The 18,412-nt window shown below is 50.6% G+C and overlaps 8 protein-coding genes and 1 non-coding gene across 9 annotated transcripts; 4 read left to right on the top strand and 5 right to left on the bottom strand.

Annotated features, from left to right (window-relative positions):
* Positions 1 to 16: 16 nt before the first annotated feature.
* Positions 17 to 1,107, bottom strand: BDV14DRAFT_196862 (putative mitochondrial phosphate transporter Pic2; the record flags this gene model as incomplete). The annotated part of the gene is made up of 4 exons (XM_073772534.1): positions 17 to 65; positions 119 to 242; positions 306 to 962; positions 1,020 to 1,107. 4 exons carry the CDS (start codon positions 1,105 to 1,107, stop codon positions 17 to 19), a joined length of 918 nt encoding a protein of 305 aa, XP_073631523.1.
* A 733-nt stretch (positions 1,108 to 1,840) lies between these two features.
* BDV14DRAFT_143846 (putative C6 transcription factor) lies at positions 1,841 to 3,881 on the bottom strand. The gene is made up of 3 exons (XM_073766400.1): positions 3,729 to 3,881; positions 2,892 to 3,600; positions 1,841 to 2,833 (listed from the first exon to the last, which is right to left on the bottom strand). The coding sequence occupies exons 1-3, from the start codon at positions 3,782 to 3,784 to the stop codon at positions 1,967 to 1,969; spliced, it is 1,632 nt and encodes a 543-aa protein (XP_073631522.1). The 5' UTR covers positions 3,785 to 3,881; the 3' UTR covers positions 1,841 to 1,966.
* Positions 3,882 to 4,200: 319 nt separating this feature from the next.
* On the bottom strand, positions 4,201 to 7,103 carry BDV14DRAFT_167306 (F-box/WD repeat-containing protein). The gene is made up of 3 exons (XM_073767656.1): positions 6,206 to 7,103; positions 4,804 to 6,141; positions 4,201 to 4,754 (listed from the first exon to the last, which is right to left on the bottom strand). The coding sequence occupies exons 1-3, from the start codon at positions 6,584 to 6,586 to the stop codon at positions 4,587 to 4,589; spliced, it is 1,887 nt and encodes a 628-aa protein (XP_073631521.1). The 5' UTR covers positions 6,587 to 7,103; the 3' UTR covers positions 4,201 to 4,586.
* A 515-nt stretch (positions 7,104 to 7,618) lies between these two features.
* BDV14DRAFT_143805 (Mn(2+) transporter ATX2) lies at positions 7,619 to 9,373 on the bottom strand. Its single transcript, XM_073766398.1, has 3 exons — positions 9,065 to 9,373; positions 8,023 to 8,991; positions 7,619 to 7,955 (listed from the first exon to the last, which is right to left on the bottom strand). Exons 1-3 carry the CDS (start codon positions 9,112 to 9,114, stop codon positions 7,784 to 7,786), a joined length of 1,191 nt encoding a protein of 396 aa, XP_073631520.1. The 5' UTR covers positions 9,115 to 9,373; the 3' UTR covers positions 7,619 to 7,783.
* Positions 9,374 to 10,247: 874 nt separating this feature from the next.
* BDV14DRAFT_167302 (uncharacterized protein) lies at positions 10,248 to 11,608 on the top strand. Its single transcript, XM_073767655.1, has one exon. It carries the CDS (start codon positions 10,506 to 10,508, stop codon positions 10,998 to 11,000), a length of 495 nt encoding a protein of 164 aa, XP_073631519.1. The 5' UTR covers positions 10,248 to 10,505; the 3' UTR covers positions 11,001 to 11,608.
* Positions 11,609 to 12,068: 460 nt separating this feature from the next.
* BDV14DRAFT_t36 lies at positions 12,069 to 12,183 on the top strand. Its single transcript has one exon. It is a non-coding gene; the product is annotated as a tRNA-Arg (tRNA).
* A 430-nt stretch (positions 12,184 to 12,613) lies between these two features.
* On the top strand, positions 12,614 to 14,464 carry hat1 (histone acetyltransferase catalytic subunit HAT1). The gene is made up of 4 exons (XM_073767654.1): positions 12,614 to 12,705; positions 12,765 to 13,040; positions 13,113 to 13,374; positions 13,428 to 14,464. The coding sequence occupies exons 1-4, from the start codon at positions 12,687 to 12,689 to the stop codon at positions 14,353 to 14,355; spliced, it is 1,485 nt and encodes a 494-aa protein (XP_073631518.1). The 5' UTR covers positions 12,614 to 12,686; the 3' UTR covers positions 14,356 to 14,464.
* A 206-nt stretch (positions 14,465 to 14,670) lies between these two features.
* Positions 14,671 to 16,331, top strand: BDV14DRAFT_196856 (uncharacterized protein; the record flags this gene model as incomplete). Its single annotated transcript, XM_073772533.1, has 4 exons — positions 14,671 to 14,974; positions 15,041 to 15,151; positions 15,208 to 15,511; positions 15,581 to 16,331. The coding sequence occupies 4 exons, from the start codon at positions 14,671 to 14,673 to the stop codon at positions 16,329 to 16,331; spliced, it is 1,470 nt and encodes a 489-aa protein (XP_073631517.1).
* Positions 16,110 to 17,538, bottom strand: BDV14DRAFT_211673 (uncharacterized protein). The gene is made up of 3 exons (XM_073776141.1): positions 16,880 to 17,538; positions 16,546 to 16,821; positions 16,110 to 16,492 (listed from the first exon to the last, which is right to left on the bottom strand). The coding sequence occupies exons 1-3, from the start codon at positions 17,464 to 17,466 to the stop codon at positions 16,366 to 16,368; spliced, it is 990 nt and encodes a 329-aa protein (XP_073631516.1). The 5' UTR covers positions 17,467 to 17,538; the 3' UTR covers positions 16,110 to 16,365.
* Positions 17,539 to 18,412: the final 874 nt, after the last annotated feature.

Genomic DNA, 18,412 nt, shown 5'->3' with positions numbered 1-18,412 from the left:
ATGGAGGACTTCAACATTAGTGCCCCGTGGTAGGCAAGCCAAGGAACACCTTGAACGAGTCGTAACTGTTTTCATTAGCATCATCGACTCAACACCATGATGGCATCGGAGAACTCACATCAACCACTGGAATCCGGTCAACGTTCCCAGCATCAGAATTCTCACGGGAAGACCGTTCCACAGTCCCGAGAACCCAATGTTTCCATAGATTCTTGAAACAGCCTTCATTGCCGACTCACCGGCTAAACAAACAGTTAGCACATCACAACAAAACAACATGACAGGAACCGTCAATGACAACATACCCTGGCGATCCGCATTCAACTTCGACACCAACACATCAGCCGGATGGCTAACAATCGCACAGAAAATACCTGCAATATAACCACCCGCAAAACTAACCCCCGTCTGCGTGAGAGGGCCATAACTTTCCTTCGGCTTGCCCATAAATTTATAAATCGCAGAGACCGTCTCCTCAAACGTCGCAAACTTCGTCATCGTATACGGAATCTGCCTCGCCCAAAGCGGGTACAGACCCTTGTAAAGCCCCCCGAATCCCTCCTTCGCAACAATCTTGCTCCACCCCTCTCGCAGGTTCTGCGCGTACGGCGGCAACGTCGTCTGCATGCGCACCTTGATCGCTTCAAATGGACAGAGCGCAATATCCGCTAGGAATTCCGCGGACGCACTAGCGCCCAGGAACACAACCGTCCGGTTTGTGTTGGGGAACATCTTGTCGCCGTAGAGGTACTTGAAGTACTCGTAGAACCCGTACTTGCCTGCTCCCTGGAAGGAGTACCCGATGAATGTAGGCGACCAACCGAAGAAGATCCCGCGCAGGCCTTCCTTGGACATTATGCTCCGCCATGCGCCGAAATTGGATGTGTAGATTTTGGGGTCGACTTGCCTGCGGCATTTTACGAGGTCGAGGGGTGTGACGGAGGTGTGTGTTGGACCGCATGCTGCATAGCAGTGTTAGATAAAGCGATTGTTGGAAGCGACTGGTGTGTAAAGCATACCAATGATTCCACCCATCGTACAGGCACCGAAGTACTTGAGCGAGTTGGGCTCGATTGTACCTAGCGGGTACTTCTTCTCCGTCGCCATTCTGTGTCGATGTCGCTGGAGTTCAGATCAATTGAAGATGCGAAGGTGGTGGTAATCTAGTAGATCAAGAGTATCGGTAGGACAACCAGGTCGAGAGCGGAGAGTCGAGAGATAGGAAAGAGCAAAGCAAGCAACACCTAAAGTTATGCCAACACGACCACAGGTGAAAGCCAGCCAGCTATATAAGAGCAACCCAACCCAGTGGGTAATCCACAGGGTAGGTATGTCGTCAGTCTCTCCATCGCAATGCGCCGTGGCTGGCCAGGTCCAGGGCCGGCCCATCCGGCGTATGCGGCATGCGACACGCAGCACTACCCTAGGGAGGTATGCGTTCATAGATAGATCCAGTGCTTATCAGGATTCCCTGCTTTGGTACGCCGTGCGAACCGAGTGCCGATTTCCGATTGGAGCTAAGATAGTGCCAATTATTTCCTCTATTACTTTATTTCACTTTCTTGGACATAACTACATACCTACTCTGTTGAGAAACTTTGAGTTGTTCTTTGTGCAGGACGAACCTCGGATGTTGCGGCGTGACGTCATTTCTATATTTGATATCGCGCCCGCATTTGGATTCTGCACTGTGGGCTCCATGGTCGGATTTTAGATTTTTATGCATGCATGCGATAAGGATAATATGTATGTTATTTGTATGGATTCAATATATGCAGTGAGAACAATGGAAAAGTACAGTCAAAATGCGAAGCATTATATGCAAGTAAAAAGCAGCGAGTTGGTTCGCCGAATACCATGACGCCAGATCCCATATTGTGTATAGCGACAGACTTCCAACGAGTCCATCGCGCACGTATGTATGTCGAATATATTGAAACATGCACTAATATGCTTTTTATATGTCTCACCCACTCCCCAGCAGCGATCCAAAAGAATTGACAGCCGGCCGCCTCCCAACCTGACTACTCGCATCCTCAGCAAGCACAAGCGCAAGCTTAATCCCCAGCACAGACCCAATTCGCGCCAAGCAAGAGCGAATATGATCTGCCTGCTGTTGCGTCGCAAGTCCACAGGAGAGAATATACCAAAGGGGCCAGATCATACTGTAGACCGAGAAGGCGCGGGCGCGAGGCTGCGGTTTGCTTTCTGAGGCATTTGCTGCGGCGGACGGCGAGGTCGTGCGGTTGCCCATTATGTCGACGTCGCCGAGGCAGAAGGGGATGCTGCGACAGATGTCGGTTATCATTTTTTGGATTAGAGCTGGTGTTTCTGAGGGTTCGGGTTCTGTGGAGTCGGACGGCGAGGTTGTTGATGAGGAGGCGGATGTGAGTGCTCTTCGCAGCTCGAGCATGATGAGGTGTGAGACTATACGGACGGCGCGGTAGTATGTCCACACAGAGGCGATGGAGAGGTGGTGGTATGTGATAAGTGGTTCCTGGGTATCGGATTTATCGGCGTAGATGATGAGTGGGAGCCATCGGTCTGGGAGGTCCTGGCTCCAGGATGTGAGTTCGAGGTCGATTTGGCGGCCTGTTAAGAGGAGGAGCGTAAGTTGAGAGATATTGTCCGTGTCTAGGGGAGTAGGTGTCGATGAAGAAGCAGAGGCCGGATCTGAAGTAGGGGCTTGTAAAGCCGATGTAGCCAGGAACAACTGGCTCAACTTAGATGCCACGACCATCAGTCGTGCGATTGGATCTGCGCCATCAAGACAATGGACAATCCAGTCTGTGCTGTAGTGTGGTTTTCCTCGTAGAGCAAGCATCTCGATATGCTATTCCACATTAGCATCATCGAAGCAATTGTCTCAAGGGTAAGAGAATATGGCTCACCGTATGCGTATACGCAAAATGAAAAAGGTCCCTCCCCTGCGCATGCCCCAGCTGCGCCTCCCCCCTCAACTTCATCAGCAGCTCAAATCCGGCAGCGTGAGAACTAGCCAACCCATTGCGCTCCCCCGTAATATCCTCATACAGCGCAAGCAGCACCATGGTCGCAAAAGTTTCGTCCCTGACAGCCTGGCTCTGCGTCGTCAAAGCCTGCTGCAGCCCCCGCAAAGCCTTGCCATAGAACTCTCTAGCGCGCAATACCAGCGGCGGCGCATTAACATGGCTGCTAAGCGTCATGAGTGCCGTAGCATCAACCGCCAGACGCAAGCAGCCCGACGCAGGATTCTCAACGCCCGGTCCATTCGCATTCTCCCGACACGCGGCGTAAAGATTCGGCAAGAACGAAAGATAACTCATCGCTTCATCAGGATCATCACCAGACGTATACTGGTCGAAGAAATAGGCTAGAGACCTCTCTTCCCACGTCGAATCGTCCAGTCGGAAAACCGTTAGTGAAGGCATGCCTGAACCTCGTCGTCGGCCTCGCTGGTTGCCTGACGACGATGAGAGGGTGACCGGGCCAGACCCAGTCTTCTTCACAAGCTGCTCGACCTTGGACGTCTCATTTCGGAAGATTGATTCTAGTCTGTAGCCTGGGCAGGGCCGCCCGTAGACGCGGCAGTTGCCGCATTCTGGGAGGGCTTCGTCGCATCTGGATTATTGTTAGCCTCAAGCTCAAGTAAATATTGTACATGGGTACTCGAGTAAATGCGAGAACCAATAAACGCATCTCGGAGGATAAACGTGCATGCACCAGATTAGATCTGTGACTTGTCATACCTTATTTTGCGCTTGCGGCAGAGATAACACCCCTTGCTGCGGCCGGTATAGACCATGTTCGAGTCTTCTGACGTGTGTCAAGCAAATGCAGAGCTGTCTTTGAAATAGGCACCACTTTACTCGAGGCCTTGCGTGCCTCGCTACTCCTGTTAAAGCAATCTGATAGGCTCCAGAATCTCGGGTAAGTGTTCAGTCCAGGGTCCCGCTATTCGGCAGTCGGACATGATGAATCTCGACGCCTAGCAGGTTCTCACTTTAGAAGTGCACTCGACGCGACAGATGGAGCTCTAGAGAGAGGGTGATATACAGAACTAGGAACGGTGGCAGACGGAAGCCGAAGATCGAGCGGAGAAACGCTAAAGCCGCAGGGAGACCCAGTCAGCTGACGAATGGGGGTGCTGGCAATGAGAATGACAGTCCACTCTTGGTTGACAATTATTGAGTCTACAGCAGATCTTTTCACTATTTAAATAGATTTAATTGTAAATTTTGTTATCAAAACACCTCCCGAGGTGCAGTGCTACCACCTATACCGTACACTAATATAAAATACATACCTAAATACATAAATGATAAAGTAATGAACAATCTCGCCAATCAGATTCCAGCTGGTATCAAGCATGAGAGCCATTCCCTGTTTAACTCCATATAGTATAGTCCATGGACAATAACAATATCGCACCGAAACTCCCTGAATGCAAATGCTAACCAATCGGATGGGACGACGGACAACAGGCCTGGCCCGCCAGTGGTGCGAGGTGGAAATCTCGTAGAATCAGAAAAGAAGTAAGTTACAACGCTGAAGGCGCAATGTATAAAGAGTCGATTGTGTGGTCGTGAGATTGAGGGGCGGACTGCTTATAGTGGCGCATCCGTCATTTGGTGGTCCTCGTCGTTCGTAGGTTGATGTTCTTGAGCAAGGAGCCGTCGTGGAGTAGAAGGCTGTGGTGGCGTTTCACTAGCAGATGAATCCTCAAAGATTGTTGGTTTAGGTAGATCCTCCGATGGTGGCGAGAAACTCCAGACCTGGATATGGTTAGAGACAAGGAAACGACGCTAAAACCAAGAGACTTACCTCCATGACTGTGCGACCTGACTTGCTAGACATTATGACTGCCTTGTCCTCCTCGAACGCAACTCTCCAAACTGTCTCCGACGGATTCGATAATTCTCGAAGCATCTGCCCAGTCTGAAGACTCCAAACCTTGACACGACCGTCACTGCCACCGCTGACAATACGGTTATTGTCAAACTGAAGACTTGTCACACTGTTGTCATGGGCAGCCAGACGATGGATGGGAGCCATCCTTGTCATCGACCAGACCCGAACAGATCCGTCGGAGCCGCCAGTAACCAGAGTGTCGCCGCTCATCTGCAGTTGTCCCACCAAAGATGTATGGCCCTGGAGAATAGCCTGGCACTGACCAGTGTTTGGATCCCAGATCCGTACGCTGGTGTCCAGGCTACCCGTCGCGATGCGGCGACCGTCATAAGCAATCGCATAGATCTGACTGTAATGGCCCACCAGTGCTCGCAAGAATCGGCCCTCGGAGATATTCCAGATACGTGCCGTAGTATCGTAGCTTCCCGAGACCACAATGTTCCCGTGTACGGCAAGACACCGGACACTAGCCTGGTGACCTGGCAGGACATAGCGGCAGCGGCCCGTTTTCAAATTCCATACTCGCAGTGTGCTGTCTCGCGAGCCTGAGATGGCAGTATATCTATCCGACATCTTCAAGCAGCGCACAGTCGACGTATGGCCGTGTAGGAGATATATCGACTCGCCAGTAGCCATGTTCCAGACCCGCACATCTCGATCACAGCCACCGCTGACCAGAATGTCATCCCAGGGTACCAAAGCCCATACACCCATCACATGTCCCTCGAGAGTTCTCTGATTCTTTCCGTTGATATCGTATACATGGATCTTAGCATTATCGAGCGAAGCGACGATGTATTTGGGGGTTAGATGTAAGCTCGTTACGACACCTTGATCGGGTGTAACATGTCGCTGGGTACATCTGCCCCCTCTGCTCCAAGCAGTTTCAATCATGTATTTCTGCTTGAAATGACGTTTGTAGGATAGAGGCCGGACACGGCGCTTCCTCGTGTACGAGCTTGCCAGTCCGCTCCAGTCTCCAGACAATGATCTTGGGAGATCCGCAAAGCCGTCACGAGACTGGATTGTCGCGCTGTTCGACCTCCTTTGTAAACCCGACAGAGTATGTGTGCGGTGGTTTCGGATCGGCTCGATGAATACCTGGTTATCCTCTGTGGGCCGGCGATGGGTGAAGGAATGTTTTTCGCAAAGATTCTTCCAAGTGATGTCATCATTCAAAAGTTCGTGCCACCGTCGTGATACTTGTGAGGCTCTAGCCAGGGTAGTCGGTTCGTCGATGAAGGAGAGAACCTAATAGCAAACAATATAAGTCAGCAGTCTGATTCAAAAAGCGCACGTCGGTCAGCAAACTCACTCTTAGTGAAATTTCAGTCGGAAAGACCGCAAACGGATCTATCTTCAACCGAGGAGAGACAAAGTTGAGGACAAAGCTGAGTTCCCTCGTATTGCAAAGACTGAGAATAGTCTCCAGATACTGCTGCTTCTGTGGCCCAGGCAGCGCCTCAAAAAGCCTGACGTGATCCGGCGGCGGCAGGTCTTCTATTTCATCCTCTTCATCTTGCTCATCAGGCGGCTGCCAACATGATAAAACCTGCTGAGGCGTAGGACTAGGAGCCGGCGTCGGCGGTGACGCAGGCGCCGACGGAAGAAGGTTATGGGGAAAAGCAGTAGTAGGCGCAGCGCCAACTTTACCACCGGCGGCCGGTATCAGCCTCGAATGCGAGTGCGAGATCATCCCGCCGACGACCGCGGGATCAGAGGTCCCCCGAATACCCAGAGACTAGTTCTAGAAAGTTGCGCGACAACGAGAGAGTATCATCCACCGGGGTTGTTTCAGCGCAAAAAGGATCGCGGATAATGTCGTAATCGGAATCTGCAACTCCCGAGTAGATCGGCACGGGTCATGGGATTTGGAAGGAGCGAATAATAATAATTTGGGTGAGAGTGAAGCGCCTGCGAGAGAAGGGAACAGAAGTCGAATAGGTAGGCGCCGGAACCAGGTTGGGTTGTGATTTGAAACTGACGGCGGCAGGCTCAGGCAGACTCAGCTGGCCGGCCGTGCGTACGGAGGGAGCGAGAGTCGGCGGATAATAGGGGGCAGGAAGGACCGGGGCTGGGAACGGCAAAACCCGAGGGAGGGATAAAATCGAGGAGTGGAACAAGGAATTAATATTATTATGGTATACAAGAAAACAAGGAGGGGAGAGAGAAAGAACAAGGAGGAAGTATATGAAGACTGGGGATAGTTGCAGGAGCACGAGGAAGAGAAGCTGGCAGCAAAAGCACCTCAAGCTTGATTTGAAAGAGTCTCGATCAATCGTCAGACTCAGTCAGGTGCTGCAGTAGTCTGCCGAGTGGGCCTGCTGCTGTCACCGTGATTAGTCCGCACCGCTGATCGTCCACCAGAGTCCAGACGCCGGCACTTCCCATCTGCACGCCTGCAGTCACTACTGTACTACTATTTTAGATCTGAAGGATGTCTTGCAAGGGTGCGCGTCTGGGGTTGTCACTTCTCGGGGTTGACAGTGACCTTGGCAATGACTATCAGGTTTTGTTCCTTTAATCCTACTTCACTAACTTCATTATTAGGGATCCTGTTCTAAAATCGGCATTCCTGTTACCGAATGATTTCATCACCACTCGGGCCTTGGACAAAGACTTTCTTCTGCGGCATAGCCTTGCAGCTTATGCAGGATAAAGTCCCATCATGTGATCGTAAGCAATCCTTTGACCGCATCCAGCATAGATAAGTGTACATATGATATAGAAACAGCACTACCCAGGATGCAACTATCGATACCAGCAACGCAAAAAACACTCTAATTACAGACATATGCAGCCATATAGAACATCCCGAGCTAATCCAATCTAACGGTATAAAGAGAGCAATGCAGAAGCAGCTCACAATTAAGAAAAAGAACAAAGAAGCACATCAATGAGCATGCCCAATCTGGAGGAAGAGCGGCAGAATCATGCCAATAACAGAAGCAACCAGGTCGCGCATCGACTTATCGGACTTTGGTTCTCGAGAATCATAGCCGTTGACAGGTAAACTCTGGGAGGATGTCAGGTTGTTCTCTTGCATCGTGTGCATGGCAACGTATCTTTTCGAAAGTGATGTCAGCTACTCCGTACTGGGAAAGTCACAACGTGGAGAAGTGGGTATCTTACAGGAATGTACCGGCGGAAAACAGGAGAAGAACTCCTGTGCGCCAATGCGCACTCGTCTCGTCGGTGGAGCCCGACCCCAACAGGTGCACAAACAAGAAAGTCGCCAGGGCGCCAACAGGGGCTGCCAGACTGAATATGAATAAGTGAGTCCTCGCGGCACGGCTAGATAGACCTTGTCGGAGGAGAATAGACGTAAGTCCGAATGACGCGGGCGCTTTGTGAACCATGATGGCCAGGAAGATAATGAAACTCAGTCCGGTGTCGGAGGTAGACGCCCCAAGAGCAATACCATCCGCTGCTGCATGGATAACCAGTCCCGTAGTCGTCGCAAAGCTATGGCTACTTCGCTGGCTATTGGCAGCATCCAGAAGCCCTCCATCTCTCGGAGGCGACGAATGGCGACGAAGCCCCGAGCCCAGATTGTCCAAGGAGATATGGTATGGCGGTCTTTGCGGTCTGCTCGGTGTCGCAAACTCGGGAACCTTGTCAATCAAATACATCAAGATAAACCCACCAATGAGCGCAATGCCAATCCAGGCATGAGGAGAGCTTTCCCCACTGTGATCATGCTCCGACTCGGCGCTCGAGGTATCCTTCTTGGTTTCCTGGTCAGACTCCAAGTCCGAGTTCGAGTCTGTATCCCGCGCAACATGGACAACAGGTGCGTCGGCGGTAAGCAGTTCCAGAGAATCACCCCACTGATTCACTTCTTCGTTTGTATTCGAGGATGTCGTCGCGATGGTAGGAGTGGCAGATCGTTCGGGCAGATTCACTAGGGGAACGGCAGCAGAGCGACTGCTAAGGTCATTTCGTTGAATCGTAACAGAGTCGTATAACGTCTCGACTCCCTCGGGTATAATGACAATGAGAGATGTTCCGACTAAAACTCCCATGCCCAGGGAAGAAATCAGCCTCAATTGCGAGGGCGAGAGTTTGAATGCTAGCGGCAAGGATCCCACGACAAAGGACCTAGAGCATCCAAAAAGACATTTGTTAGCCCGTGTCTGCTGAATAGGACAGCCTTCACATTTCAGTAACTCACGTAATTGCCATCACAGTGCTCAATGTGAGCAGTGTGAAGAGTCCCTCCATGGTCGGCCGTTTGTCCCGAAGCTGGTTTCGAAGCGTGTTTCGCTTTGTTTAGAGGTCTTGGGACATGGTGTCAATTGCGAATAGCGAGCTGTAGCGACGTCTAGCCTGGGGCTAGTAAGGCAACCAGAGGCGTAGAGCCAGAGCAAAGGAGGTGTTGTTTGTAGGCCGTTGAGCCAGGAACGAGCTCGTCAGTTGACAAAGCCGGAAACGTGGCGTGGGAGCCCAGTGGACTCCAAGCCCGAGGCCGGTCTCCGCTGCGGGAAAAGGGAGCGCTACCGCCCGCCTGCAGGGGTCTTGCCATGACAACTCTCGAGGAAATAACCACAGAATTGCTCTTGTCTTCTCCGTTATATGGCTGTTCAACCTGCCCGACGTATATTCCGAGGGTGATTGCTATTATTTTGTCTCAAGTCAAGCAAAGATGACTGCAGTTCCCGCAGGCATGAGCCCGAGGTTCAGACTATACGTATCCATAAAAGCAAGCAAAGCAGAGACCAGGTACACTTGAGTCTCAAAACCAGGTGATGAGGTAACCGCAAGACAGACAAACTAAAAATAGGATAACCATCTCCAAGCCCATTGTGGACACCCACTTGACCCTCAACTTCGTCCACAACTCTCATGGCTCGGATGCGGGTGCTTGGCTGGATAATCTTTAACTGGACTGCCTTGGTACCTAGCTTTGATGTAGGTCAATGGTCGCGCCTGCCCTTTCTAATTCCAAGGCCGCTGGGTCGTTCCTTCTTGCTATGGCCTGCTTAGCAATCAGTGCCTTCCCTGTTTGCCAGCTACGCTCTCTATATAAGGCAGGTGCGATGGGTCGGTTGCTCCTTCTTTGAACAGTGTTCGCACCTTCCTCGTAGGAGTGAATGAGAACAGCAACGGCCGGATTACAGTGTACCTAGATAGTACATTGGATATTGCCCAGCGTCTTCGCTTCCTTGATGACGGGCCATGAGATACGCAGGGCGAGTAGACTTCGCGCAACGACAAGCCACTTCGCCAACAATACGCATGGGAACTAATCAACTAAACCTATCATTCACTCTCTGGATCTCCCATGAGGCATAATAGCATTTAACAACTGATGGACCATGTTCTTTCACGCAGCCACCGAGTTTGTGAACGAGATACATCAATCAACCTCGGCGCTTATATACTCCCTCTGATAGGCAGCAACACTAAAAACATACTTTGGAACATAACGATTTTTTTTCATTCCACAGTTAACACTGCCACAGTACGTACCCTCGATTACTGAGCTGATGAAACTGAGCATATTGACAATTCGCGATCTATCACATTGAGCATATCCTTCAAAGAACTCATGGTATCCCAGCCAACGCATAACCAACATACAACCCCACCATTTCCATCAAACCACCAAGGAAATGTCCCACTCAGATCAATATAGACCCCATCCTCGATCCCAGCAGGAGTCAGGGCCCTACAAAGCCTTCATCCCAGAGTTTGACATAGTAGCCTTTGACCCCCTCGACCCGGCAAAACGATACCACGTCGAAATCTTCATCGAGCTCAATCCCACCACCCAAAGCGGTACAATGGTCCACGTAACAGGCGACGTCATAGCAGCATCCGGCTACGAGGAGAAAGAAGATGAATGCCCCGCTCCATCAGAGTACCTGCATGCGTATAACGCATTTGGATTCGTGAGTAAGGAGGATTACCACTCTGGGCGGATTAGTGAGATCTTGTCCGGTCTTCCTAGACCGAATAAGCAGCAGGGAATCAACTTTTGGGAGGTTGATCCTGTTGCGAGCTTATTTGGACTAGGGCTGATGGGGAACGGTATAAGGAGGGGGAGGAAAGAAGGCCGGTCTTTAAGTGTAATGAGTGGACGTATCAGCTTGCTGTTCCTGCTTTGAAGAAGGCTGGGGTCCTTAGGGATGATATTTGATGCTGCTTGTTGGTAGAAAGAAAGCATGCAATTTAGGCCGTGGTGGTTTTTGCAAAAGACTCGTGGTGTTTACCCGACCTATAGTATTCCGGTTGCCTTTTCACTGGGTGGGCGGGACTACCAGAGAGTTTGACATCTAAAGGGTGATATAGATCTTCTGATGAGCTGTAATGTGTCCGAATCCACGCCTTGAAGGTACTTTTGCCCAGCAGTTGTCAGAGCTCATGCACCCGCTGTTCCTTGTCGCGCTGTGTCTGCTCAGATATCATAGTTCCCAGGTAGGTACTATGCCTCTGCTAGCTAGGGAGGCAGCCGTTTATTTTTCACGTCCATAATGCCAACCTTTGCTTTCAAGCTCAGCATCCCTGTTCCTCAGGGACCTAAGTGACGCGCTATCGTGTTAGATAGAATGAAATAGTAAAGATAGGAAGCCTGAAACAATATAGATATACCACTATGGCTCTAGATATATACCTCAAAGAATGTAGTTGCTGAGCGGCATGCGAAGCGACGCCTTGCCATTTAGCAAAACCAGGTCTCGATGGACGCCTTTATCACGACCGTCGCGGGTCATGATTCCACGCGTGACGAGCGGCGGGGAACCGCGGAGAGATCAGGTCGGCTGAGGTCGAGCTGGTTAGTCAGCAAGATCGATGGAGTCGCGGGTATTCTGCCTGCGCGCCGACCGCTTGCCTGCCTCGGTTAGTCTTACTTCGTCGAGGTTCTTCTGCATGTTTGTTTACGATCCCCTCCGAATGTCTTCATGCTTTGAATTCCGTACATAGAGTACCAGATAGATCAATTCAAGTCTTCGATAGGCTCGCCGTCTTAGCCTTCACTTGGTAGTCCTTCACTTAGTAGTGAGTGCCTATCAAAGGCTCACCTAGAGGCATATTAGAATAGGATCTGGGGACATGGTCTAGTTCTGAAATTGTTTGTGTGAAGTAAAATATATACCAAGAACCTTAAAGAGTCAAGCACGAAATTTACTGCAGGTTGATAGAGCAAAATAGAGGAAAAGTTATCGTTACTTACTGGCCGCGTGGCCTAATGGTAGGGCGTTCCTCTCCTAGTGAGGCTTGGCGCGTTTCTTTGCCAAGACTAGTGCCTTCGACAAGGAAAGATTGCGGGTTCGAACCCCGTCGTGGTCGTAATTTTTTTTTCTTCTTTTTTTCTGCTTGCTTGTCTCTAATATGTTCCCCGAGGCGGCACGGTCGTAGTCTGGGAACGTACCACCATTGGCTTGGTTATTTCACAGATTCAACTCTAATTTCGGTCCTGCTATATTGATATACCGTGAATCTCCTCGGAGATATGTACTTCGTCTACCCATACCATAATCCACGACCTTCATTCAGGTCTGTGACAAATGCCCAGTAAACCAGGTCCAACATAGTCCGTGACGCTGTATCACATTTTATGAGTAATGTTCTGCCAGTCAGTGTCTGGTCAAGTGTACATAGACAGCATGCCACCATGCAAGTGCATGTCAAGATGACGCTAGTCCCAGAAAGGTTATACCCGCTCCGCGCAACGCGATCGAGAGACGCGCAGCAGAAAGACTCCAGCATCTCAAAGACAAAGTGAAACACATCTCTCTATCGCACCTTTTTACACCTCTTTTCTACAAACATTCCGGTTGAGGGATCTCAACATGTCGGCAGAAAGCGAATGTACATTTAGGATTTCTTCCTCTATCATACCTTTCTCGAGCTCACACTTATCTTCCTAGGGTCTTGCGACGCCAATGACGCTGTCCAAATCACCATCGTCCAACCTGATCAGCAGAAACCCAAGACGCTTTCCGGCTTCCACCCGCAATTCACATATCCCATTTTTGGCGAGGAAGAGCGCATCTTCGGCTACAAGGGCCTGATCATCCGCTTACGGTTTGCGGCGCATAACCTTCGTCCACACGTTCACGTCTCGCACGATGAGAAATTCAAGACTGTCGAGGATGCGGCGCCTGTTGATATCCCGGAGGCGCTAAAAGATTTTCTTCCTGAAGGTATGAACATTTAGCGCGCAGCTTTAGAGCTTTGAAAATGTTGGTACTTGTCTAACACGCGTTTCAATATAGAGGCCTTTTCATCGCTACCCAATTTCGAGAGCGCCGTACAGGAGGAAGACGCAAAGGATTTCATGCCACCGGGAAAGCTTGCGCACAGCTACTCTATTCGTGGACGAAATTATGAAATCTGGGCGGCGTCGCTGGCGGATCCTCAGGTGCAGCTTTTGCTGAATCGGTTTCAGATCATGGTGTCGTTCTACATCGAGGCTGGAACACATCTCTCAACAGATGACCCAGAGTGGACATTAGAACGGTGGATGGTCTACTTTGTGTATGGCTACCTATACCCAGTTTTTGACGGCGGACGTGAACTAACGGAACTAGGTACGAAAAGGTCGAACCGCCTACCCCCACAGCCTCGCAATACTCGATTGTTGGATACGCCACTACCTACCGATGGTGGTTTTACCAGAGAGATAGCTCAGAAAACCCCACTCCCAGGGAGGGTCCCTTCCCTGCGCCCGAACTGATCCGACCAGGAGAGCTCCCATCGCGCCTGCGAATCGCCCAGTTCCTGATTATTCCGTCTCACCAGGGCACAGGGCACGGTATCAACCTCTACAACACAATCCATAAGGCCTGCCTCGACGATCCAACTATCAGGGAATTGACCGTCGAGGACCCCAATGAGTCTTTTGACGTCCTCCGTGATTCGGCCGACTACCAGATCCTTCGTCCCGAACTCCTCAAACACAACGTCAACATCAACCCTGACCCCTGGAGCGACGCATCCAAAAAGACCAGACGTGTTCCGACTCCATCTCTTCTTCCTTTAAAGACCTTGAACGACATTCGCACAACGTACAAGATCGAACCCACCCAGTTCGCGCACATCCAGGAAATGTTCCTCCTAAACCAGATTCCACTCAAGAATCGACGAACAGGGGGCGCGAACATGTCAAGACTACTCATTAAAAAGCACAGAGCTGACGATCCGAATGATCGGCGGTACTACTGGTGGCGCATGCTCACCAAGCAGCGCCTCTACAAGCGTTCTCGCGATATGCTGATCCAGCTCAAGATGCACGAACGCCACCATGCACTCGAGGAAACCGTTGCGAACGTGGAGGATGGGTACGAGCAGCTGTTCAAATTCTTCAGCGAGCGTGAAGAGAAGCTCAAGGCTCAACAGGAGGAGGCAGAGGTTTCGAGCAACAGGGACCAGCGGACGAAGCGAAAATTCACAGTGGAAGACGAAGATGAAGAGGATGAGGAAGAAGAGTCTGTTCTTGCGAAGCGCCCAAAGGCGTAGTCGCAGTGGCGTTTCTCAATTTTATAATATCAGCTCCTCAGAATGAACCGGGCTGTCGTGTACTAATATAAAGTATGGACCAAAAGATGATAATTCACGAGTCCTCAAGGATTTCTTACTCGAAATAAGTCGACGGTAAAATTTATCGGCGCTCTAAAAGACAGGTTTAGAATTATAAGCACTATCCCAGTACACATGCGATAGCTCCGTTATCTCCGGGCTGCATTAACCCCATGGACTCGGGGCAGGTACCTTCTTACATCCTCACACCTACACCACCCCCAATTCTCCAGACCAGAAATCAACTTACCAACAATGCCGTTTGAGTTTATCAACAACAATGCCGCTATCGATCGTACAGCAAGGAAATGCATCCGCACACACGCCGCGACAGGCAAGAACACCAACAGGGCCCTAAAACGCACATCCAAGGTCGCTGCACTGAAAGCTAGTACCGCAAAGCCATTTCATACACCAGAGACAATCCAGAGAGCACGTGAGACTACCAATAGCATTGCTTCGTCTGGCACGGAGGTGGTTGGGGTCGAACAGCCGCTCAGCGATGGATTGCATTTCCCTATGCCGGTGCCAGTGAGGTCGAGGGGTTTGGTCAAGGAAGGTCTGTATCAGGATCTGGATTGGGTACCATCTTGATCATTGAAAGGCCAAGAGCTGACGTATCTAGCGCTGTTCTTCTTTTGCAATGTTCGACACTCCCCTGAGCTTGATGGTGCCTTACAAAGTCCGGACCTTGTATCGTCTATCTGGGTGCGGTTTTTCTTCGTTGATGCGGCTTGTACGTGTCTGCCTCCAGTGATTTGCAGCCATACTCATACTAATGATGCTGAGTAGACTTTCACTGCTCAATCGCAACATCGATCATTTGCTCGAAAAGCCTCGTCAGCGAGACCGCGCAAGCAATGCATCATATTGCACGCACCTACCGCATCATCCAACAACGGCTGCTGGGTGGTAAAGAGGCGACATCTGATATGACTATCGCGATACTAGTTGCTATGTCGCAGTATGAGCGGTTACAGGGCCAATATGAGCGCGGCTACGTTCATGTTCAGGGCCTGCGTCGGATGATTGAGTTGCGTGGGGGTATCAGGCAGTTTAATAGGGAGTCTGCTGGGGTTGCCCAAAAAGTGCTCAGGTAAGATTTCACAATCACCCTGCAGCTTGCATAACACCCCATGGTACAAGGGCTGAGGTGATGGATTAGGGCTGATTTGGAGTACGCATTGCAACTTGGTGGTACGACATTGCTTGGCTTGGAGGGGATTGAGTTCCTCCGGTCATCACAGCGCCTCATTACAGACTACAAGAGGAGCATCCCAGAGCTGGAGACTTATCTACAGAGGCGCCTTGGATATGATCTCTGTAAGGTCTTCGCGGATACCAAAGGTCTCGCCGGGCTGCTCAATAATGCCGATGCCGGGTACAGTCAGAAGCTGGGCTCTATCGAGTTTTACAACACTATCTTACTACTCGGCCATTGCCTCTTACAGATAAACCCACTTTGTAGCAGCTTCAATCACGATGAGCATGTCACACCAAGTATGAGCGCTCTCGAAGATGTGATTCATTTGGGTCTCCTTGCGTTTTTAGTAACGTTCTTACCTGGGCTGAACCATCGCATCGCTGATCAGCCAATACTGGCTCAGAGCCTGCGACACGCCACGGAAAGGCAGTTGAAATCCATGAAAGCCGGAGTGGGCGATATGCCAAAGAAGAGTGTGCTTCTTTGGGCACTTCTCATCGGGGCGGTAGCGGTGTTTAAGCCTTCAGACGATGACTGGCTGATCAAGACAACTGCTTCTACAATCAAAGCCCTTGAACTGTCGACCCTGGACGATATAAAACAGGCGATTATTGGGTTTCCATGGGTATATGCCCTACATGATCGGACAATTACGATGCTTTTCTCTACGCAGAGGGTTTACGACTCAATAACAAGAACATCAGATTCCTAGTCAAATATTTGAAAGCTGGTTGGTCGCCAGTCTACTAGTTTTGCAAAGCCTTCTGCACGCTTCCAGGGGCAGCAATCTCGATCTCCTTGAGGATCTGGTTCCATAAGTGTTTCTGCCACTTCTGTCCCTCCTCGTCGGTAACCCAGTCACGCACTTTGTCGCTGAACACTATCGTTAGTATTAAAACAACGATACTTGGGTTCAGGAAACTTACTTTCTGACTTCGCAACTGGACATGAACCCGCCGTGGCTCTCTTTGCCTGCAAGGGCACCAGCAAGCAGGGTACGGCTTCCATCTTCTGCGGTCCGTCCGTATAGATTCTGCTGATCAACAATTTGCTGTTTCTGGACAGGGTCCGCGTGCCGAACCAACTCTGTCTTGCAAAGGCCTGGACAAACAGCATTAATGACAACCTTTCCTTCTTCGAGAGGAAGCTCAGCCGCCAGCTGACGAACAGCCTGGGTGATCATCAACTTGGAGATGGGGTACCTATACCCGGCTTTGTTAGCTGTCTCCTACCAAAGCAAGGACATAGCAATAAACATACGTGACCATCAGCTTCTCAAGAGGCAGCTCATCAACTCTTGTAATCGGATCCTCCTTGACCATATCCCAAACCTGTCTGGCATCGAACCCAACACCAGACGTGACAATCGACAAGTGTGGTAAAGTTCCATACTTCTCCGCCGACTCATTCAACTTCGGCAACAACAAGATTGCCAGCAAGAAAGTGCTCAACACGTTCACCGTCAATGTATGGCGGTGCCCCTCCATCATCGTCGGATCCGCCGTCGCAATCGCCGCATTTTCAATCACCGCATCAATCCGCTCGAGCTGTTCCGCGCGCTTCACAAAAGCCTTGACGGAGGTGTAGCTGCAAAGATCCAGTTCCCAGACCTTAGCGACGCCTTTCATGCCCGTGGCTTCTTCGATCTTGGCCTTTGCTTCATCGCCCCTGGCTTCGGTGCGAACTGAGAGAATCACTTCTTTTGCGCCGAGGTGGACGAGGTGCTGGGCTGCTTCGAAGCCTAGACCGGTGCTTGCACCGGTAACGATGAAGGTCTTTCCTGCGGTATTTTCCTCGTTGGCGAGAAAGGGCAGGTTGAGAGGCTGGGTTGAGACTTCTTCGGCCATGGTTGTTGATCAATTTATTGATTGGTTCGACGAAAAATCAAGCAGCAAGTAGTCAAAGTAGAAGAGATTGTTTTCAAAGGTGAGCTCCTTTCGTTGTCTTATAACAATTGACTTCGAATCTAAGATGAGAACAAAGAACTGTCTCCTCCATCCCAGCGCAACACCTCGTATTTATACTTCTTTGCTTCCCATTATCAACCCCAACATCGACGTCAGAAAGCACTCCCATCTATTAACGGCGATAACGAAGTATGTAGCGCCGGGTCCCTCTATACCGTGCCCTCTTAAATTCCTATGCCATCGTTAACTCCGTGCTCATTGGTACCTGAGAAGGAAGGGATGCATCCTGAATGCAGCTGAAAACCCCATGAGCGGAGCCAATGGGTGGAAATGACAGCCAATGCCACTGGGCTCTGCATCAGGTTTGATCTAGCGCTGCTTGGATCGAGACGCGTTACGAGGTGCGTGGAAGGAGGCACTCTCACAGCAGACGCCACCCGGGTCATGTCAGCACCAAAGCACCAACAGTCCTACGGCGTAGACCCCCGCTGTCACCCTAGTACGGACTAGAAAATAACCTATTAAGCCAAAGCGGGGCACCCCAGGATTCAGCTCCCCGGGATCCAATGAGAGAGTAGCATCCTAATGAGGTTAGATCGTTTCATCGGTCATCTGTATCCACATTCATAGATCAATCCCCATTTACTCTCCCAAAGACGCCTCCCAAAGACGGCGGGTTCACATTCGGTGGTAAGAGGTAGGGATGGAGATAAGGATGCACTTTTTTGCTTAACGCCGGCTTGTTTGTTTCTGATATCTTGAGGGTTGAATGACGTAGATATGAAATGAGCCTTACTTGTTTGCTTGGCTGGGCGGGAAGTGGGAATTGGGAGTCGAGTCCAGCTGCTTTCCAACCGGTGGTAACACAACTGCACGAGGTGTGTGC

Source organism: Aspergillus stella-maris, assembly GCF_047715825.1.
Source record: "Aspergillus stella-maris strain CBS 113639 unplaced genomic scaffold BDV14scaffold_8, whole genome shotgun sequence".
Lineage (NCBI taxonomy): Eukaryota > Fungi > Ascomycota > Eurotiomycetes > Eurotiales > Aspergillaceae > Aspergillus > Aspergillus stella-maris.
This window is presented reverse-complemented; position numbering and strand designations above follow the sequence as displayed.